Source organism: Lasiosphaeria miniovina (assembly GCF_030549165.1).
Source record: "Lasiosphaeria miniovina strain SMH2392-1A chromosome Unknown B0T26scaffold_2, whole genome shotgun sequence".
Classification (NCBI taxonomy): domain Eukaryota; kingdom Fungi; phylum Ascomycota; class Sordariomycetes; order Sordariales; family Lasiosphaeriaceae; genus Lasiosphaeria; species Lasiosphaeria miniovina.
Window position 1 is genome coordinate 5,172,015 of NW_026848221.1, and position 21,456 is coordinate 5,193,470.

Sequence of the window (21,456 nt, forward strand, 5' to 3'; positions counted from 1 at the left end):
CTCCACGCCAATGATGGTAAGCCAGGAAAATGAACCTGAGAACAACGAAACTGAGAGTTGGTGTGTCAACCTTCAATATGAATCTTCGCCATTCCTTGCCCGAGGAGCTCCAGGCAGCGCTGGGCCAAGCTGACGACTTCGCTCTCGTCATCATCTTCGAGTTCGTTATCCGACTCAATTTGCCGGTTGGCAATCTGCTTGATCATGTCAACGACATCGACAGACTGGCCAATGAGGTTGATGAGCTTCTGATCTTCGGACTCGAGTAACTGGAGCAGAGTCCAGATTGCAATGTGCTGAAACGTGGCATCTCCGCTGGCGAGGAACCTGCTCAAGTAGCCGTGTATGCCATCGCTAGGTTCAGTCCAGTTCTGGATGAAAATGCTGTAATCGCCGACTAATTTTCAAGTGTTAGCATCGAAGTGTGTGCCCCAGAATTTATCAAACTAACCTTTCGAGGAGAGATTCCCCAACGCAGCAGCGCTATTACCCTGGACTTCAATGCTCGAGGACTTTGTTAAGGGTATCAGGACCTCGAATACACCGAGCTCCAGAAGGTGCGTCTTGAGCTCGTCACTCAAGGCAAGCACAGCAATGGCGGCCGTCATTTCCGACTGCACCGTCACAGGGACCTCCAGAACAAGCTGCTTGCACTTTTGCACAGCTCCGGCTTCGAGTACCAGGGCCTTGTTCAGGTCCGAGCTTGCTGCGAGATTTCGGAGTGTCGAGATGGCGTGACACTGGATTTCCTCATTGTCAGTTGACCCTAAGAGGTCGACAAGGGGCCTCAGGAACCCGGCCTCGATGATCGGGGACTCGTTTTTGGGATGGATCGAGATATTGCGAATGCACGCTACTGCCGACAATATGAGGGGGAGATACGACGACTGGAGCAGATGAAGTAAGGGGGGCAGCCCGTGTGCCTCAACAATCTCTAGCTGATACTTTTCGTCGGATGCTAGATTTCGGAGGGCGAGCGCAGCTTGGCACTGGACTTTGGGCGACGAAGAATCCATGAGTTTAACCAGGTACTGCACGAGGCGATCTTCTTCCAAGGCCAACTTCCGTCTGTTGTTAGCATCGACGGCAATATTGCTCAAGGCCGTCGTGCAGTAGTACTGGACATCCACGTCCTTGGAGGACAGGAGCTGAACCAGCACAGGTACAGCGCCAGCGTTTACAAGCGCTTGCCGATTCTCGTCTACGAGCAATACATTAGCAAGGGGGCTGCTAACAGTCTACTCATTCAACTCACCAGAATGCGTCATGTTCAGGAGGGCCCCGGTGGCATTTCTCTGAACCCTCATGTCCTTGGAACTTGCCAGCCGCGTCAGTGGACCAAGAGCCCCAGACCGGGCAATCTTGGCTTTGTTGTCCTCGTGCGTTGCCAAGTTGGTGATACAACCCACGGCATTGCACTGGACTTCGACATTTGACGACATCATTTGCCGGATCAGAGGTGTCAGTCCTCCCAGTTGAACAATCAAAACCTTGTTCTCAGCTAGAGTTTCTTGTCAGCCACTTGCCCTCCAATGCAGATTCACTTGGGCTTTGGTCCTTACTGTTGACAGCAAGATTTCCCAGTGCGGCACTAGCTGCCCTTTGCACCTCGATGTCGGAATTTTGCAGAAGAAAGAGTATAGGTTCGAGGGTATCACGGTCAACGGGCCGGACATCTGTAGAGGCCAAGTTAGAGAGTGTGATTTTCGAGGACCAGCAAGAGGTATTGCTCGGCCGAGCATGTCTCCCTCCCGAGCCCGGGTAGGCGTCGCATTCACGGGACAGCGCGAAGCAGCCCGAGCAAACTCCGCACATGCCTCGGAGGCATCGTGAATGTGGGCAGATAGGAGCACACAATAATCACTACACACGCACCTCTCTCTGTGATCTCAGCAAACGTCAGGCTTGCACTCCTCTGGAGGTCCATATTATCTGAGAAGACGAGGGTGCTGAGAGCTCGGAGGGGCTCGCCCGAGAAGAAGTCGGTTTCGCCGCGCTGGAGACAGGGCTAAAGTCAGCACCTCAGTCACAAATCAGGAAGACTGGAGACGGAAAGAAGGCGATGGACGAACGTTCTCAAGATAGTGTAGCAGGTCGGCGACAGCCTCCCGCTCGCTGTCGGCGAGCACATTCTCGTATAGGCCATCACGGGATTTGCCTGCGACTTGTCAGCAAAAAAAAATGCGGCAAATGAGACTGGCGGGCAAAGGTGCAGTACCCGAGCAGCAAGAAGAGCTGCAAGCACCCATGGCGACCGAGGCGCCCTGTGGATGTCGAGGGCTGCTGCTTGAGAGGTGCTTTGGAGCTCGGGGCTGGTTGGTTTCGGCTTGTGCCTCTGGCAAGGGAGTCCGGGAGCCAGTGGTTCAAACAGTGGCTCGGCAGCAGGCACGCGGGGAGTTGCAAGAGCTTCAAAAAGCGATGCAGAGTATCAAAGACGCATCCTAGAGCGGTGCCTGACTACCAAACGGCCAATAGCGGGCGCCTTGCCGTCGTTGTGGCGGGCAGGGTTCGTTGGAGGAATTGGTTCCGGGGCAGGTTGGCGATCGCACGACCAAAACATTTGGATGGCAAGCGAGGACTCAGTCATGAATCAATCGAAGCTGCCTTCCGCTCTCGAGCTGCTGGGCCAGCGCAGGGCCGTGCGGCGGCTGGCTGGGCGCGGCAGGCAGTGGGTCTGCTGTTGCTTGGCTGCCAGCAAAGTGGCGCCCGTCCTCTGCTCCCTGCAGCAGTGCAGTGCAGTGGTCGGCTGCAGCTGATTTGTTTTAGTTGTAGCCCAGTAGCTTACAGTGGCTAGGTAGGACTCGGGTGGCGCCTCATCTACCACGACTGTGGCTTTCATTTAGCACGAAGGCCGCTTCCCCTTGTACTCTCTCAGCCCAACATTTGCATCACTGACGTTTTCTCAAATCTAACGAGCAGGATGCAGCATAAGTACGTCGCCGACGAGGTCTACAACTGAGGCCTCTAGCGGATACCCCAATCCGTCGTACCCGGTCCTGCCTCAGCAGAGACAGCTCACAGTGCACACAGGACCGCGAGAGAGGCGAATGAAGTGGATTTGGACGCTGGGCAGGCAGGAAGGGCAACCCCTCAACACGTGGCAGGTGGCTCGTAGTTGGTTGCTTCTAATCTCCAACCATCGACACCAACCTAGCTATCAAGATCACAGTCGGTGAAGCACTCCAGGCATGAGAGAGCTGCCATAGAATTTTCCCACCTGTAGAGTAATAACCTACCTTAGATATAACCTACCTGGTAAGAAGAATATTATCTCGGTTGATAATGAGAATGGTTATCTGTTGGCATGCACCTTCGTCGCCCTTGAACACTCTTCACACCGCTAGAAAATAAAATGAAACAACCAAGGTAGTCGGTGGATATCAGCCATCATCACATTTGGAAGTCGTGTGCCAGTCTTTAGGCGGCAATCAGATTGGAAGTCCCGAGGTCGCGCCCAGATCACCTGCTGTTCCCTTTCAGGAAGGGTCCAGTTGGTTGAGGTGTTGACCAAGCCACACCTCACAGAAGGATTGAGCGTCAAGTTGGACGCCTCACACCTTATTCACTGGGGCGCACCCCCTGGTCGACCACCGGGAAGCTGAGTTTCGTTGCGGGGCGAGTTTGGCGAGGGGCCTCGCAGGTGCATCCGATGGACTGACTCTCTTCGTGCCCCTCGCGCTTCGAGATTTACGAGTTAGCACCCGGATTTGATGACAGACGGCCGATAAAGTCGGGGTCCAGTCTACCTGCCTACCTTAGCCAGGGCAGTACCTTACTGTATCTAGGTTGGAGCAGAGAGCAGAAGATGGGAGCTTTCGTCGTTTTATTATTGGATCCTACTTATCCAATCCTCCTACCTTCTATCCTCCGTCTCCTATAAGGTCCCTATCTGAGGTGTACCTGCCTACCTAGGTGATTATCGGACCCGCGACGGGTTCATCGATTTTGGCCAGCGCGTCCGTTGCTATCTTAGTTCCACGGGTTCCACACCTGGTGCTTAGTTGCTTGGTGCAGCCAGCCCGCCCCTCCAAACCCCAGATCCCACCTTGGTAGGCCCCGTCCCAGAACTGGAGCTGAGCCCAAGGGCGGGAGCATCCATTGCCCATTCCCATGCCGCCTACCTACCGTACTGGAATTCCATGCCAGCTCCAAACCTGAGTCCAACCTAACCTACCTTACCTTACTTGATCTAACCCCCACTCCGCAACCTTGAAGTTTCCAAGGCCGCCCGGAACGCTCCCCATGGTTCCTGTTCTACCGTCACGATAATGGACGACGCCCGTACGCCCACGGAGAAAGCGAATCCCGGCGGTGCAAGCATCGCCAGCGCTTCGGCTGCCCCCATCTCCGCAGGCGGAGAGAATGCCAATGGCCCGCAGCAGCTGCGACATGGTCACGAGCTGCCCTTTGTCGCGCCCTCTTCCTACCTTCGCCCTAAACCCACCAGTCGCACAATGCCTGAGAAGACAGCCAGCAGTCCCCTCGACAAAGAGCAGATGCAAGGTCTGGTGAGCATATATCCCGAGACACGCCCCCCCCACCCCCCTTCTCCCCCATCGCCCTGCCCTGTTCCCAGCGTCGTCGCCGTCTGCATCTGCCCAATGTTTCTCGTCGTCTGGTGCTCGTGCTCGTGCTCTCTACGCCTCGCCTCGCCTTGCCTCGCCTCGCCCCTTATCCTTGGCCCCCCCGCGCCGCTTCTGCTGCCGCCTCCCAGAGCATGGCTGTGATGCGGGGTTGTGGGACGGCCTGCAGCAGACGAGCCGGACCAACAACAGACTCCATCCTATACAAGAGTCGAGGCTAACCCATGTGTGGGCAAACAGAGAGGCATCCGCGAGTTTCTCAAAGTCCGCACCAGCTACGATGTCCTCCCGCTCTCGTTCCGCCTCGTGGTGCTCGATAACGACCTGCTCATCAAGAAGAGCCTGAACATACTCCTCCAGAATGGTGCGGTGACGTCGTGGCACGCGGGCGCGGGCTAGCTGGGCTCGCCTGACGTGGTGCAGCTGTGCTGACCAGAGACTCGCATGTTCTAGGCATCGTCTCGGCGCCCCTCTGGGACTCGCGCAACTCGGCATTTGCCGGCCTCCTGACCAGCACTGACTACATCAATGTCATCCAGTACTACTGCCAGTTCCCCGAGGAGATCGACCAGGTTGATAAGTTCCGCCTCAGCAGTCTCCGAGGTAGGCCCCCGCCACCCACCCAGTCTACCCCCTAGGTTCGGCTGGCCCAGATGGACTGATGCTTGCTTGTGTGTGCCGCGTGCAGAGATTGAACGGCGTATTGGCGTCGTGCCGCTTGAGACGGTGTCGGTCCATCCCATGCGCCCCCTTTATGAGGCGTGCCGCCGCATGCTCAGGACGAGAGCCCGCAGGATTCCTCTCGTCGACACGGACGATGAGACGGGTCGCGAGACGGTTGTGAGCGTCATCACGCAGTACCGCATCCTCAAGTTCATCGCCGTGAACAACGAGCAGCACACGATGCTCCTGAAGAAGCCCGTGCGTGATATCGGCCTCGGCACTTATTCCAGCCTGGCCACAGCTACCATGGGCAGTTCCGTCTTGGATGTCATCGACCTCATGGTCAAGCACAACATCTCGGCCGTGCCCATTGTGGACCAGAACTTCAAGCTCCTGAACGTATTTGAAGCTGTTGATGTCATCCCCTGCATCAAGGGTGGGGCTTACGAGGAGCTGGCTTCGACTGTGGGCGACGCCCTATCGAGGCGTGCCGACGACTTTGGGGGCATCTACATATGTGGCGAAGATGACCGGCTGGATTCAATCTTCGATACCATCCGGAAGTCGCGCGTGCATAGGCTGGTCGTGGTTGACGACGACAGCCGTCTCAAGGGCATCATCTCGCTCTCTGACATCCTCAAGTACGTGCTACTCTTTGGCGAAGAAGAGGACGACATCCGCCAAGTTGGTACGATGATCTAGGTCTGGAACGGCGCGTGCGCGTGCGCGTGCGTGTGCGTGCGCTGCACGGAACGGATGGGCCTTCACTTTGGATCTAGGTCGACCTGTGTTTAGAGTTGCATTTGCAGGGCGTCAAGGACGGACGGTACGTGAACAAGGAATACCAACATTGCATATCTTTTTTCTGTCTCTCGATGTATAGATCTGCTTTTCCCATTCCTGTTTCGCTGAAGGATGTAGCTGCACCAACAGCAGCCTGAGCTCGACAATCTTTATTTTTTTAATAAGAAAATCGTAACGGACATTTGCGTTCTTAGCATAGTTGGTATTGTCTCCTAGGGGAGGCATTAGTGTGAGACTGATGACCGGCTCTGTTGGAAGAGTGATTGCTTGGCCTGGTGCATAAGGCACGGCACCGTTAGGCAAGAAACGACCGTATGCTGTCTCGGGCACTTGCTTTCCTCGTTCCCTTTTTTTCTTTCTCCTGCACTCCTTCTGCGTCTTGCATTCTAGTGGGAAGGAGCATGGATCGTTAGTCAGTTGCTGGCCACGCTGGACAGGAAGCAGCAGCTGGGTCTCACTCGCTTCTTCCCACGTCTCTCGCACCGCCAAGGGCCCTCTCCTTCTCAGTTGGAATATCCATGAGAAAAACCGTATCTCTTGTCGCTCGCTCGCACTTGGTCTCCATCGCGATCTCGCAATCGCAACCGGAATCGCAATTGCGACTTGATAGACGCCTGTCTTCCTGAGAGGCCAGTTGCTAAGATGCATTCTTATCATCACCATTCCCAGGAAATGGACGGGGCGTCTACAGCTTCGGTTGGATCCCCTTCGACCAGCAGGAGCTCGTTTGCTCAACGGTACCCCAAACACCTCTCCCAAAACGCCGAGGTGATACCACCACCTGTTCGTCATGGACTCCCCCTTTCGGCCACGGCAGGCCAGCTCCCGGTCCCAGGACCAGACAGGCGCGCGAATAGAAGCAGCGCAACATGGACCTCGTCGAGCGGAGACTTGGCTGGTCTGTCCGACACTAACGATGTCCAAGATCGACTTGAATTTGTCCGCGAGTACAACAGGCTTGCGAGAAAGGTGCTTGGCGTCTAGCTTGTCTCATTCTCTACTGCCCTCCGTTTTCACGGGCGTTGCTGACGAGGAAACTAGCATGGCATCCGAATGCTGGCTCCCGAAGAGAGTAGCCCGTCGTCGGTCAGTCAGCCGCTCTGCGTTTGTTTCGCGTTGGAAAAGGAGGCGGCGGTGTCTAACTAGAGAGTAGAGAGACCGGTCGCCACAGCAGCTGCAGCTGCAGCAGCACAGCCAGCAATACCAGCAACAATATAACCAACACACACAGCATGCCAGGCGAGGCTGGTTCTCACGCACGTTTCTCGGACGCCAGGTGTCCGGGGCAAGCAATGCCAGCAGCTCGGCGAAGTCGGAGAAGAAGGCGAGCCACAAGCGCAGTGTTGGTGACCTAGCGATGCACATCGTTCACCCGGCAAAGCGGGACAGCCTCAAGGACGAGGACCTCCAGTCGCTCGTCCGGCTGTGCGGCAAGAGCATGCTGTATCTGCCGTCCGAGTACGCCCCTAGCTCGCTGGTGCTCCCGACCTGTTTCCGCGCCACGGCTCAGTACTTGGTTCAGCACGGTAAGCAGTGGCCATCGAGTGTGGTTCTTTTTCCGTTTCTGACAATTCCACAGCTGCCGATACGCGGGGAGTATTTCGCATCCCGGGCTCAGTGCGGGTGGTGGGGTCACTCTACGACTATTACTGTGCCGAGGGCGACGCCAACGAGATATCAAGCACAATACGGTGCCCAAACCTGCCGCAGCACATCAAGGCCGGGACCCACGACGTGGCCTCGACGTTCAAGCGCTTCCTCTCGGGCCTCCCCGGCGGCGTTCTTGGCTCTTTGGCGCTGTTTGATGCCTTGGTCGCTATCCACAGCCAACTCAAAGGAGATCCCGAATTCACCAGGACAAAGCAGACTAAGCTCAGAGCGAGACTAATTGCTCTGGCTATTGGCAGTGTCAAGTCTCAGTTCCGCCGCGAACTGATCTGTGCTGTTTTCGGCCTCCTCTGTCTTATCGGCCGTACCGCTGAGAAGGCACCACGCGAGGACGAGCATGGCAGGCCCCTGCCAACGGCTGACTTGATGGGCTACAGCGCCCTCGGCATCGTGTTTGGCCCTCTACTGGTGGGCGACCTGCTCAACTCGTACACGATGAAGCTAGCCGATCCCACGACGGGTCTGATACTGTTTCCCGTCACTCCGCCCTGTGCAAAGCGGGAGCGGCGCCGGAGCAGGGCTGTAGACGAGACCAACCCCCGAGCTCTGACCGTGGACAAGATCCACGTGGCAAATAGCATCACCGAGATGCTCATCACGCACTGGCGGGACGTGGTTAAGCAGATGCGGAGCCTCGGGGTGCTAAAGACTAACATGGACGGGCCAACCCTCGCGGAAATACAGCAAGACATACAGAGAGCGTCCCTGCGCCCTTCGGCTTCCGAGTCCTTTGTTATAAGAAAACCGGCAGAATGGAGTGCTCTGCGACCTCCCTCGGCGCCATTTGCCATGAGCGAGTCCCCGGCTCCCCCGAGCCCGACCCCCGAAGCCCGTGAGTGCGTCCCGAAGTCTGCTCGTCGTTTAACTTGAGAAGCTAATTTTACGGCTAGGAAGAGGATCTGGCAGAGGCGGAGGGGGTTGGCAGGAGAATTCGAATTCTCGCGTGCCTCTCGTCGTCCCGCGACAGCGGCCAAAGGGTCCTCGATCACAGTCGGGTAGCCGTGTAGCTACAAAAACGTCCCTCCAGCTGCTCTCACCTACGGCCGAGGAATCACCAATGGTCGACTTCGAAGCCTCGGGAGGACACCCTCCAGATCACGAGCAGTTATTTAATGCCCCTATTGCAGCACAATATGCCGCTCCCATGGAGGAACCACGTCACCTAAAGCACGGGCCCAACTCGCACGCGGGCGACGGAGCCCCGGGTGCATCATCGGCATCAGGGACTACCTCCGGCTTCCCCTACCAGGCTAATCGCAGCCCAGCCGTTGCCTCGGCAGCCAACTCGCTATTCAATCATGCTTCAGAGATATCTCCAGTCTTTCCCATGTCTCAGCCGCGGAGGCTGGTAATCTCGAAGAGCTCCATCACGTTCTTAAATAATGCCGACTCACAGCCGGGAAGGAGAGGACGTAGCGAACAAAGAAGCATTCAGGAGGAGAGCGAGTCTCTGCCAAAGTCACCTCGGGCGGAGCCGCAGATCTCAGCGTCTCTTGCGAAGCCATTGTCGAGCAGGTCTTTTAGAAGTTCCACTGAAGACGCCGCCCCTGGCTCGGAAGTGAACCACCCACTGGCGGTATCTCGTCGAGCTGGAAAGACATCAGACATTTTGGGGGACCCGCTCAGTCGCACTAGACGGTCAGGAGTGGACACAGCAAGGAAGTCAGAGGACGCCACAAGACCAGTGATAAAGGAGGCACTGAATATCTCGTCGGCAACAATTAAGGCAGAAGAGAAGTTGCTCCAAGGCGAGAAGCCGAGGTCCAATGACTCTGCGCGCAGGCGGTCGGGAAAATCAACATGGGTGTTGAAGCGCCGTTCCGGTACTTCTACGGACCTGCCAAACTCGGCCCATTCCGAGGCCGACACGGGTGAAGCGCCCCAGAAGGAAATATCGGAGTCAAAACAGAGAAAATTGCTCTCGATTCGGTTGAGAAAGTCTCGGTCAACTGGATCCGCACCTGAAGAGACACGGTCGAAATATCCTAGCCACTTAGTTCGTAAGCCTGTTCCCATCCAAGACAGTCTGCGGGGGTCTAGAGCGGAGGGGACCTCGGGTGCGAGCAAGAAATCTGGAGACCAAATGTCGATCACCAAACGGCTTTTTGGCAACGCTTCCTCAGGCACCGACTCCGGAATAGTGCGTCCTAGTCGTAGTCACGATGTCCCAGAGAAGTCAACAATCCATGGCGCTTCTCATGAACAACATATGGAGCAGCCAAAACTCGGACATCCTATAGCGCCATTGAGCCAGTATGATACCGGTGATGACGATAGCAGGGATATACAGACACCAACAAAGAAAACAACAACTCGGTCCAAGGGAGGTACAATGAGTAGCGTCGGCAGTCATGTTACAACTCCGAGAAACGTGCCCGCACAAAACTGGGAGGCGAGTCCGGGTGAGTCGCCCTCTCGGTCGCCGCGGCCGGCCAAGCCCGTCGGCAGCGGTGTGAAAGCCATGGCGGCCATGTTCGAGATCGCCTCAACTTCCCCGCCGTCCAAGGACCCCACGGCGTTTCATGGCATCATCCTCCCCACGCCGATGCAGCAGCAAATGGTCGTGGGCTGGGCCGACACGGATGCCAGCAGGCCCAGCGGCGTGCTTTCGCAGTACACGGTGAACGCTTCTCCGACGAAGAAGTCTCCGGCCAAGTCGGGCACGCCGCGCTCCGCGGTTGTCAGGTCGGACTCGACGCAGTCGGACAACAACTCTTGGATCACGGCCATCCGGCACGGAGACGATGATTCGCGCGGCTTGGGAGAAGAGAATGGGGGCTGCGACGAGCCTCAGATAAAGGGCCACGCTCCGGTTCGTCGCCTAGGCAGCGATGACGAGCGATACCATGGCGGCAGACAAGAAGCGGGCGACGAGAACAAAGCCAGTACCGCTGTTGTTCCTCAGTCTACACATCCCGTACTCGAACATAAACCAGGAGTCTCGGCAATGACACCCCACTGGGGCCAGCAGCAGCGCTACCGCGACAACAGCTCGTCATCGCGCCGTCTCGCGCGGCGGCAGGTCAGCTTCTCGCAGACCGAGACGGACTCGTACTCGACAGCCAAGAATCCTCACGCCCAGCGGTCCTCCAGGACGCCGTCGCCCAACAGTGACCACGATCACGCAGCAGCGGTGGCATCGGCGACCGCCATCACGACGCCTGGCACCGCAGCTCCGCCCTCGGCTCTGCCACCGGACCGCGACAGCACAATATCAACAGCAACAGACGAGGCAGCAGCAGATGGGTCGCCCGCGCCCGGCACAGGACGAGGCAGCACCGGCACCAGCAACAGCCACAGCAGTCCCGACAAGAGCAAGAGCAGCAAGACGCCCGCACTGCACGCGCAGATCCGCACGCTGCAGAAGCAGCTCGAGGCGCGCGCCGAAGAGGCGCAGCAGCTGCGGCGGCTCGTGGACGCCAAGCACGACGCCGAGCCGGTGGTGGTGGCCCTGCGCGAGCAGCTGCGCCGCGCCGAGCGCGAGTGCCGCACGTGGCGAGAGCGCGCCGAGGCGGCTGAGAAGCGCGTCGCCATGTTTGAGCGCCTGGCCGCCGCCGCGCGTGCCAGGATGGCGAGGCGCGGCAGCAGTGGCGGGCTGGATAGACATGAGCGCGGCATGAGTGTTGGTGGCGGTGCTGCTGCCACGGCAGGGATGAATGCTGGCGATGCTGCGGCGGATGATTACGAGGATGACTATGACGACGGCGATGATATGGGCTGTGAGGATGGCGGAGATACCAGCGCCGATGGCGAGGTCGAGGTCGATGTCGAGCCCCTTTCGGAGGCGTTGCCTGGCAACCACCAGCAACGGAGTGATAACAAGGGTTATTGCGATGTGCAAGCTGGCGAAAAGATCAAGAAACGGCGGCTCCAGACGCAGCAGCTGCTGCTGAAGAAGAAGAATGAAATAAAGCGGTCAGGAGGTGCATCGCGGCCTCTAATGCTCCGCAGCGGGCCAGCAGCACGGCGGCGGAAGCAGTTGCCTGCAGCAGCAGCGCGCTCTCTGTCGCTGTCGTCGGCGGGCGGGCACACGGAAGACGACGACGTCGTGGCGCACCGCATCCGCATGTCGTTCCGGCGTAAAGCTGCTGCCCACCACCCCGGCGGAGACGACGCGGGAGCCGACGGCGACGATGAGCAGGGGGATGATGCTGATGCTGATGCTGATGGAGACGGGGACGGGGGTGGAGATGTGGATAGAGGCGACGTGGGTTTGAGTGGTGGCCATGAACAGCACCAGCAACAGCATGCTAGTCGCGGCATCTGTGACGATGTCGGCAGGTGTAGGAGCAGCACCAGCGACGGCGGTGGGCGGCTCTCGGCCGCGGCCGCGAGCATGTGGATGGCGGCGGCTGAGGCGTTGTTGGAAGGGGACGAGAAGTGAGATGGGCAGACGGTAGTTATTTGGGTTATTACCTCATTACCTCGGCGGGCACGGAGTACTTTAGCCTGAGGGCGTTTGTTTTTGTTGGCGGCGTGTGTTTGTTTGCGAGGGGGGCTGTTCCTGTTACTGCTGGCGGGACAAGCAAGCATAGTAAACAGACTAGCTGCGTTTTAAAGGATGGGCTACCGGATGGTGGAGGAGATGGGCTGATCTGATGGGGTTTGCTATCTGCTCTAGCGAGTTGAGTAAGAGAGAGGAAGGGCGTAGATACTTGGGAAGAGAGAGTTCAGTGCAGAGAAGAACGGATGAATATAACCTCGTGTATTGATTTACTACTGTAGCAGGTTAGTAGAGTCTAGGTCTAGTATTCTCACCGGCAGAGCAGTGGCGGGAAATGAAATGTTGGCATTATTTTGCCTTTTTATTGTTCCTTGTAAGCTATACCATGATGTGTGTGTGTGTGTGGGTACGAGGTCCCTTGGATATATGGCGCGTGTTGTTTTGGTATGAAGGAGGTTTTAAGTGATGGAGTTCTTGACCGTGTTCCGAAAAGTGTGTGGATGGTTGTCTATATTGTGGTAGACCCAACACTGCGAAGTCCCTCCTTATAGAGACAATGGGTAAACGAATAAATATAGTGGAACTGGCCGCTTCCATGTCAGTAATAACACATGGGAAGTGGATAAGGGGGGAATGGGAAATTGGAAAGGGGAAATTGGAAAGGGGAAAGGGGAAAGGGGAAAGGGGAAAGGGGAAAGGGGAAAGGGGAAAGGGGAAAGGGGAGAGGGGGAAACAGGTAGAAGAAGAGAAAGAAAAGGTTAGGAAGAAGTAAAGTGGGCAAATAAGAGAAGTAAGACGAGAAGTAGGAACGGGAGTAAAGATAAAGCGGTAAATATTCTAAAAGGAAATAGAAGAAGAGGGGAAAGAAGAGGAGGGAAATAAACAGGTTGAACGGAAAATAAGTAGATAAATAATGGGGGGAAAGAGGAAAGTAGAAAACGAAGAGGAGAAAGAAAATAAATGCAAAGCAGGAAAAAGGATAAAGAGAGTAAGCCACTAGGAAAGGAAGAAAAATATAAAACGGAGCAAAGAAAACAAATGGGAAGAGTGTGATATCATAAGTACTAGTGCCCCTAAGGAGTTCACCTCGAAACAATACACGTAATTAAAAACATCAACTATGCAATTATGGGTTTGTGAATCATGATGTGCTCTGTGTTATTTCGTCTACGTTAAGAGCGACTTACATAGTTAGATCTATCGCCAAAGTGAAATAATGGATTATACCCATGATGTGTTCTGGATCCCTACTGCGGTAGAGTTAACGCTGGAGGCTTTTTTTCCCCCTCGACCGAGTCGCAAATAATCAAGGAAAATAGCGATGTATGTATATGCCAGACCATCTCGTCATTTTAACACAGTAAGCACGCACTCATTTCAACTGTGCAAAATACATAACCAACATATGACTGGGGGCATACAAGCATAAGTCATGAGCGTTGCAACGTTGCTGCTACGGTTGCCCGTCTTGTGCTGTATGTCCTTCCGGGGTGTCGTGAGCACGAAACTGTCCAATAAGGGATAGGTTACAAAACCATCTTCCTCGAACAAACAGAAACGAAGATACCAGGGACATAACCTCGCAGGTCTCACGTTTCGGCATTTGAAGCTTCTTAGATACATACTGGTACAAGTAGGTATATAGATATGGTACAATACAAGTATAGACTGCCGCTCACGCTCACGCGATGCGCTTGCTGTACTTCCACAGACTCCTGTACTTTGGCTTCTGCCTCTTGGCCTCCCAGCCCTTGGCCTTGCGAGGCTGCTTCATCGTGGTGACGCGGGCGCGGCGGAACTCGATGTCGGCGCCGGGGATGCCGTGGCGCTCCATGACGGCGGCCGTGTTGTCGTCCCAGACGGTGCGGAACATGTTGAAGCCGACGGGCTCGAGGCCGAACCGGTCGCGGAGGCCCTTGATGCCAAACGCCTTGCGGCTCTCGGCGTCGCCGTCGTACAGCTCCTTGAGCTGGGCCACGTCGAGCGTCTCGTCGGGCCTCTGCTGCAGCACGAAGACGCTGAGGCGGTGGTACGGGGAGCCGAGTTGCGAGTGCGGCGGCAGCCACGGCACGGCCACGTCGCCCTCGGCCCGCACGCCGATGTGGCGCAGCGCCAGGTGCGTCTTGGTCGGGTCCCACGGGATGTTGGCCGCCAGGAAGTGGCAGCGCCACTTGAAGCCGTCCGACTCGGCGTCGGGCACGTCTGAGTCGATGACGGCGATGGTCATCAGGCGTTCGCCCTTGTCAAACACCTGCATGCGGATCGCCGGCGGCACCTCGGTCATGGCGCTGTCGAGGATGGCGCCCGGCTGCACGGGGGAGCTGCGGAAGGACAGCTTCAGGTCGACCGTCGGCTCGAACTTGGGAAGGATGTCGGGCACAATGTGGAACTGGTGTATGCGCTGCTTTATGATCTTGTGATCCATGGCGTGCCACTTCTTCTCGGCGAGGTAGCGGTAGACGGGCTTGGTCATGTCGCCTGCGGGTGCGCAATCAATGGTCAGCAAGGGAGGGGTCCGGTCTTGTGAGAGAGAATTACGCACCCTTCCCGTCCTCGAAGCGGCGCTTCACTATTGGGTCATTGATGTCGGCTAGGACCTTGAGCTCATCGACATAGGTGCGCAGAGCGGCCAACCGTTTCTGCCTGTAGTGCTCTCCGCCGCGGAATTGGCTGGCGTCCTTGCTTTCGGTGTGTTTGATTTTTGTCATTGTGGCAGCAATCTTGGCGATCTTCTCGGCACGGTCCTCGGCGAGGATCTTGCGGGCCTCCTGGAAGCACTGGTATGGCAGCTGCTCGAAGGGGATGTTGCCGCTCGTGGCCATGGCGGCCCGCCTCCTCCGCGATCCGTGCTCGGGCGACGTGAACGATGCCATCTGCTCTGGTGTCCACGCCTTGGAGGGTACTCCCGTCAGTGGGGTGGCGCCCAGCAGCGCTACCTCGATTGGGTTCTGGGGCTCAGAGCCCGTTTGCAGGGTCGGACGGTCATCGCGACGCCGGGGCGTTGATGTGAAGTATCGGATCGAGCATGTCGTTGCACTGTAGCTATAGCTCTGTTGCCGTATGGACCGCAGAATGGGCTGCCCAACCTGCTGGCACCGTGACATGGCCGCTGTGCAGAAGCGAAGCAGAAATCGGGCTGCAGGATGGGATGCAGCTGTGCCTGCCCGCTGTCGAGACTGTGTTGAGCTCCTCCTGCTCTTGCTGTGGCTGTTAATCTCAATCAAGAACCGCGACGGGCCAGCGAGAAATTTCCTAAGGCCTGTCTAGTTTGGCACAGCGCCCGGCATGTTCCGCCCCAGCTGCACGCGCTAACGTTTGCTAAGGGGGGACCTTGGCTGAACTTGCATGGAAGCGTCCGTGCGCTAGCACTCCAAATCTTTTCCTGGCTTCAACTCGACAGAAACCCTAATCGCCGGTATCCGTGCCGTCGCTAGGTACGGGCATCTTGTCTGTCAAGCCCGCCCGCCCGTCCGCCCACTGCACAGCATCGCCACTGCACAGCATCGCCACTGCAATTGCCGCGCCGCGCCGCCCGAGACAGACGGCCGCCATGGCACACAGCAGCAGCAGCCGGAAGGGCTTGAAGAGCCTCGGCGACGCTCTCCGGGGACTCAGTCTAGCTTTGCAGCCGTGCAGGACATCACCGGTGCGTCCCCCTCTGTCTCTCCCGCCTTGGACAGGCTGAGCTGAGCAGCTACTGACCGGATCGTCTACGTCGTGGCTACAGATCCGGCCCTCTTCCTTCACATGTAGCCGGCCAATGGCATCCCAAGCATCTGCCAAAAACATCACGAGATCAGTCAGCGACCCGTGGAATCCCGGTACGTCTCAGGCATGCGGCGGCTGCTTGCGCGTACTACCGGTCGCAAGAGATACTTCATCACCTACCCGCTACTCTCGTCACTGACACGTAGGCGCTAGTAACCTCGGTCCCCGTCACCATCTACTCCTTCCCCTCGCTAGAGCCGCGCGCTCTTGAGTCGTGGTCCCCCAGACACCTGCACCTCCCCCTCCGGCGCGACATCCTCCACCTGGCCGTCATCTACGAGGGCGACATGACGCGGCAGGGCACGGCCTCGTCCAAGACGCGCTACATGGTGCACGGCTCCGGCCGCAAGCTCTCCGCACAGAAGGGCAGCGGCCGGGCGCGGCGCGGGGACAAGAAGTCGCCGCTGTTACGCGGCGGCGGCAAGTCGTTCGGTCCCCACCCGCGCGACTTCAGCACCAGCCTCAACCGCAAGGTGTACGACCTGGCGTGGCGCACTGCCCTGTCATACCGCTACCGCCGCGGCGAGCTGATCGTCGCCCAGGACGGCCTGGAGCTGCCGCTGCCCAACGACTTCCTCCAGATGGTCAGCGCCGAGGTCCTCGGCCGCGAGCTCGAGGATGGCTTCGTCCGCAAGTACATGAAGCAGATCCTCGACGGCCTGAGCTGGGGCAAGGCGCACGGCCGCACCACGTTTATCACGGGCGACAGGCGGCCAAACCTGTTTACTGCCATGGATGTGGCGGGCGAGGATGGCCGGGCCATGTTGCTGGACGACGTGGACGTGAAGGACCTGTTGGAGACGGGCAGGATTGTCATTGAGCGGAGCGCGCTGAAGGAGATGGTCAAGAACCACCAGAGCGACCTCATCAGCAGCGTCGCCGTCAACGGGATCCGCGCCAAGGGGCCGCCCATCGGCCAGCTCATCCTCAATGCCGAAGACCATAGCTACAACAGGAGCTTAAAGAGGGCGTGCGTGTAGTTATCGGATCTGTATCATATGACGGGCGCGGACGAGTGACTTCTCTTCTAGAGTCACCGCGTGCAATCACTGTAACATGTAACATTCTACCATTCAATGTACGCTAGGTGCCGCGGGAATGATTGTCGTGTGCTGTCAATAACATGAAACTGCATGATTTCCTTCCCATATATGGACCACATTCCGCTATTTCACCATTCTTCAGGACTGGGCTTTGCAAGATAGCTCAATGAACATCAGCTTATATTGTCGCTGTGAACTTCTCCGCGCGCCGTGCGTATGTCACATAGCGTAGGTGGAGATTGAACAGTGATCGGTTCTCGTGGACGATTGCCAAACGCTGGTGTGAGAAGTTGAAGTTGGTAATTCTAGCTCAGCGCGGAGAAGCAAACTCGGAGAGCCCATATCAAATCCATAAGGCCAAGGAGCAACGTGGGTCGCGGCCAACAAACCGGCGTGCCTTACAGCAGGAAAGTCTTGCTACAGGGCCTGCAGCGGACTACGTACTCCCGCTAAGGTGGTTTCCTTTTTCTCTACTCAGCTAAATCCGCACGTTCGGCCTACAAGTCAAATTCATCGCCCACTAGCCTGAACATGCTTAAGAGCCGTGCCTACGGAGTCCTATCATTGGTTTGTGGGGAGCCGACATTTTGGGGCTCTGGGGTGGGAGTGCTGGGACAGGGGGAGGGAAGAGATAACAAGGCGGTGGTGAGTCCCGTCACCCTATTCAGAAGTAATCCGACTGCTTCCAGTGGGTAGGGCGTAGCCCCTGCCTGTTGTTCCCGTCTCTACGTTACAATGTCACTTGGCGTTTTTTTATAACAGTCGATTCTACCTATAGATCCATGCATCTTTCTCCACTTTGGCTTTACTCAGGAGAGGCAGGTTTCGGCGTCTTGCTTCCTGCCAGTTTCGGCTCCCTCTGAGCGAGGCATATGTATCATTTAAGGGGGCAAAATGACGTGCGCAGGGGAACATGATAAACACTTCTATTTATGGCTTGGGCAAAGTGTCTACAATTTCCTAACAACGGGCCCCTTGTCCCCTCATATATATTACCCTAGAGTAGGTGTCTATACAAGTACCTGCCCCGCCACGCCACCCCGCATTCCCTGTTACCCTTGTTTTAACTTCGCTCAGCTAGTGCCATTTTATACATTATATATATATAAAGTTTTTGCCTGTCAGAATACCCAACCCTCTTTACCTTGGACATGTCTAGACAGCGCCGGCTTATTGCAAGCCTAACATGACCGCTGCTGTGAGGGCCTGATCGTGTGGGCGGGGGCAAGGCTGTGTAGGAGTCTGTAATCGTCCTAATGTGCACGGTGCCCAATCAAAGCTCGCAAGGCTGGCGGTGCCTTCCTTCTCCGCCGTTTTGTCCTGAAATTGCTTCCCCTCCGGTTCAGACAGATCTCTCTCTTGTTGAGGCGGTCCTAAGCGCTTTATGTCGCAGCGATTTGCGACCGACGACGGGCGAGTCATTATTGAATTCCTCTGCGATACAAACCGAAGCCATTGCGACGAGCATTAGCCGCATCCTCTTAAAGGGTTAGGCGTCGTACTTCAAACTGCAAAACAGAGTTCGGTGCATTCATCTTTGTTCGACAGGATGGCTGAGACGGCGGCACAACCTTTGCCGAGGCTTCTCCCCGCGACCGGGATGACGGTTCTTTTCGAGCCACACGAGCCGCATCTTGAGTGGGTTTCTTGGCCTCACTAGTGCTTCAAGTTAGTTTACTGACCGAGAAGCATTGTCTTCATACACGGATTTACCGGCCATCCCGAACGCACATGGACTTCCAAGAAGGCAAATGCCGGACGCTACGGCGATAGCCCGGCTGCTGGCGAATCCTCGGAACCCCCTTCCAAATATCGGAGACTCAACCCATTTCCTGCGTCCCGTCACGAGAGAGGTGTCTACTGGCCACGCGATTTGGTCCCAATAACGGTCCCCTACGCACGAATCTTCACATACGGCTACAACACGCATATCGGATATCCGGGTGGGCCTCCTATGCTCAGCAACACAGTCTCGGGTATCGCTCAGGATTTTTTAGTTGCCCTGGAGTCTGAACGTCGGACCGAGTCGACGAGGCCGTTGTTGTTTGTGGCGCACAGCCTTGGAGGGATCATTGTCAAGAAGATGCTTCTGCTGTCGAGGGATTGTCACCAGGCTCACTTTGGTCGTATACTCGAGTCCACGGCCGGCATAATATTCTTTGGTACGCCGCACGCTGGTGCCGATCCTCGCGGCTTTCGCCATCACATTGCTGAACGGCTAGCCAATGTCGTTGGCGTCTCCGCGAATGAGCAAATCGTTCAGGCTCTATTGCCGTCTTCCGAAATCCTCAAAGACTTGAGGGATAGATTCGGCCCCATGGCTCAGGGCCATAATTGGATAATACACTCCTTTCAAGAAGAGGTTGGTATTGGGCTCCTCTCTGGACAAAAGGTATTTTATCTACGACAAGGTATACTTCCTACACTTTACTAATCACCCTTCATAGGTTGTTCATGATACCTCATCCTGCCTCAATATTGCAGCCGAGACAGTGGAGCATATTGGGCGGGACCATATGGAAATGTGTCGATTTCCGGGACTCGATGACGTCGAGTACAAAAAGGTTGCTGCTGCTCTACGCAGGATAGCAACCACGGCACCAAGGCAATCGACGGAAGGGAAGACGTTGATATTGGATGAAAGTCAGAAACGCACTTTGTTGGAATCTTTGAGATTTGACCAGATCGACGCTCGCCAACTGACCATCAAGAGAGCACACATCAAGACATGCACATGGCTACTACAAAAGTCCGAGTACCTCGACTGGCTCGACCCCACCAAGCTCGGTGAGCACCACGGCTTCTTGTGGATCAAGGGGAAACCTGGGGCAGGGAAGTCGACATTGATGAAGTTTGCCGTAGCTAGTGCGCGGAGAAAGATGAAGGAAACGACCATCATCTCCTTCTTCTTCAACGCACGAGGCGACGAACTGGAGAAGTCTACGACTGGGATGTACCGATCACTGCTACTACAGCTTCTTGAGCGGTATCCAGCACTTCAGGATGTGTTTGACACTCTCGGACTGGTATCGTGGAATGGTGCATGCCTCAAATGGACCGTCGAATCGCTTAAGGCGCTCTTTGAACAAGCTGTGCTAGGTCTTGGAAAGTCACCGTTGGCGTGCTTTATTGACGCTCTAGATGAGTGCGACGAGTATCAGATTCGAGATATGCTATCGTTTTTCGAGCATGTTGGCGAAATGGCCGTACAAGCTGAGATTCGATTTCAAGTCTTGTTTTCGAGTCGCTACTACCCGCATATTTCTATTGCGAAAGGTCTGGAATTTGCCCTCGAAAGACAAGAAGAGCACGTGAAGGATATAATCGACTATCTGGACAGCGAGCTGAATATTGGGCACAGCAAGCATGCAGAAACGATTCGTCATGATCTTCGAGAAAAGGCAGCTGGGGTGTTCATGTGGGTTGTTCTTGTGGTGGAGATTCTGAACAAAGAGTATGACGGCGGCCGCATTCATGCACTCCAGAAAAGACTCCGGGATATCCCTAGAGACCTGCACGAGCTGTTCCGCGAAATTTTGACGCGTGACCAGCACAACAAAGGCGAGCTGCTTCTGTGTATTCAGTGGGTTCTCTTCGCACGACAGCCACTAAAGCCAGAAGAGTTATATTTCGCCGTCCTCTCCGGTATCGAACCTGGGGCTCTATTTGAGTGGGATCCCGAGGAGATTACAGAAATTACTGTCAAAAAATTCATCCTCAACTCCTCCAAAGGTCTTGCCGAAATTACCAAGTCCAAACCTCCGACTGTGCAATTTATCCACGAGTCTGTGAGGGATTTTCTCCTAAAAGGAGATGGACTGAAGGGGATCTGGCCAGAATTTAAAGACTTCCGGGGAGAAAGCCATGAGCGACTGAAACAGTGTTGCCTCGCGCAAATTAACGCCAAGGCTATTACCTCTCTGAATCTCACCAATCCTCTCCCCAAAGCAACATCGCAGGAAGCCGTGGAGCTCCGCCGGTCGGCAGCTCGGAAGTTTCCCTTTCTTGAGTATACCGTCAGGAATGTCTTATTTCACGCAGATGTAGCGGCGGGGAGCGGCATCAACCAGAATGAGTTTCTCCGAGACTTTCAGCTCCCTGTATGGATCGATTTCGATAACCTATTCGAAAAACACAACATACGTCGACACACCTCAAATGCGAGCCTTTTATACATACTGGCAGAGCATAACATAGGAAACCTAATCACAAGCTATCCCTCCAACCTAACCTACTTTGAGGTGGGAGAGGAGCGGTATGGGCCACCATTCTTTGCAGCAGTGGCCACCAATAGTGATGAAGCAGTGCGGGCACTTTTAATGGCCCAGCTAGGAATCCAGCTTCCAGCATCTCTGCTTCATCGCACATTGGAGAGCTATTGTGAAGACAAGGATAAATGGATCAAGCTCGGACGTGACTTTATTTTTCATCCGCGAAGAGGTATTCTCTCTTACATCGTGGAGCAAGGGGACGAAATATTGGT

At 56.0% G+C, this 21,456-nt stretch overlaps 7 protein-coding genes across 7 annotated transcripts; 5 read left to right on the forward strand and 2 right to left on the reverse strand.

Annotated features, from left to right (window-relative positions):
• Positions 1–65: 65 nt before the first annotated feature.
• B0T26DRAFT_636364 (armadillo-type protein) lies at positions 66–2,249 on the reverse strand (the record flags this gene model as incomplete). Its single annotated transcript, XM_060436823.1, has 7 exons — positions 66–397; positions 452–1,201; positions 1,256–1,501; positions 1,563–1,676; positions 1,876–1,996; positions 2,073–2,158; positions 2,219–2,249. 7 exons carry the CDS (start codon positions 2,247–2,249, stop codon positions 66–68), a joined length of 1,680 nt encoding a protein of 559 aa, XP_060301134.1.
• A 1,645-nt stretch (positions 2,250–3,894) lies between these two features.
• On the forward strand, positions 3,895–5,948 carry B0T26DRAFT_767627 (uncharacterized protein; the record flags this gene model as incomplete). The annotated part of the gene is made up of 4 exons (XM_060446488.1): positions 3,895–4,508; positions 4,824–4,947; positions 5,037–5,186; positions 5,272–5,948. Exons 1-4 carry the CDS (start codon positions 4,269–4,271, stop codon positions 5,946–5,948), a joined length of 1,191 nt encoding a protein of 396 aa, XP_060301135.1. The 5' UTR covers positions 3,895–4,268.
• A 1,411-nt stretch (positions 5,949–7,359) lies between these two features.
• Positions 7,360–8,588, forward strand: B0T26DRAFT_640248 (uncharacterized protein; the record flags this gene model as incomplete). The annotated part of the gene is made up of 2 exons (XM_060437217.1): positions 7,360–7,576; positions 7,630–8,588. Coding segments are annotated over 2 exons (1,176 nt in total), but the record flags the coding sequence as incomplete, so codon positions are not given.
• Positions 8,589–10,050: 1,462 nt separating this feature from the next.
• Positions 10,051–12,102, forward strand: B0T26DRAFT_748523 (uncharacterized protein; the record flags this gene model as incomplete). Its single annotated transcript, XM_060444973.1, has 1 exon — positions 10,051–12,102. The coding sequence occupies one exon, from the start codon at positions 10,051–10,053 to the stop codon at positions 12,100–12,102; it is 2,052 nt and encodes a 683-aa protein (XP_060301137.1).
• Positions 12,103–13,488: 1,386 nt separating this feature from the next.
• On the reverse strand, positions 13,489–15,437 carry B0T26DRAFT_697480 (putative ribosomal protein). The gene is made up of 2 exons (XM_060441394.1): positions 14,705–15,437; positions 13,489–14,640 (listed from the first exon to the last, which is right to left on the reverse strand). Exons 1-2 carry the CDS (start codon positions 15,264–15,266, stop codon positions 13,844–13,846), a joined length of 1,359 nt encoding a protein of 452 aa, XP_060301138.1. The 5' UTR covers positions 15,267–15,437; the 3' UTR covers positions 13,489–13,843.
• Positions 15,438–15,550: 113 nt separating this feature from the next.
• On the forward strand, positions 15,551–17,165 carry B0T26DRAFT_697484 (ribosomal protein L4 domain-containing protein). Its single transcript, XM_060441395.1, has 2 exons — positions 15,551–15,983; positions 16,084–17,165. The coding sequence occupies exons 1-2, from the start codon at positions 15,923–15,925 to the stop codon at positions 16,908–16,910; spliced, it is 888 nt and encodes a 295-aa protein (XP_060301139.1). The 5' UTR covers positions 15,551–15,922; the 3' UTR covers positions 16,911–17,165.
• Positions 17,166–18,102: 937 nt separating this feature from the next.
• On the forward strand, positions 18,103–21,454 carry B0T26DRAFT_848594 (uncharacterized protein; the record flags this gene model as incomplete). Its single annotated transcript, XM_060447613.1, has 3 exons — positions 18,103–18,611; positions 18,663–19,365; positions 19,421–21,454. Coding segments are annotated over exons 1-3 (2,826 nt in total), but the record flags the coding sequence as incomplete, so codon positions are not given.
• Positions 21,455–21,456: the final 2 nt, after the last annotated feature.

Coding starts and splice junctions, on each gene's coding strand:
- B0T26DRAFT_697480 (XM_060441394.1), bottom strand. CDS start 15,266: ATGTCACGGTGCCAGCAGGTTGGGCAGCCCATTCTGCGGTCCATACGG. Junction 14,641..14,704: donor CCGCTTCGAGGACGGGAAGG/GTGCGTAATTCT, acceptor GCGCACCCGCAG/GCGACATGACCAAGCCCGTC.
- B0T26DRAFT_697484 (XM_060441395.1), top strand. CDS start 15,923: ATGGCATCCCAAGCATCTGCCAAAAACATCACGAGATCAGTCAGCGAC. Junction 15,984..16,083: donor CAGCGACCCGTGGAATCCCG/GTACGTCTCAGG, acceptor CGTAGGCGCTAG/TAACCTCGGTCCCCGTCACC.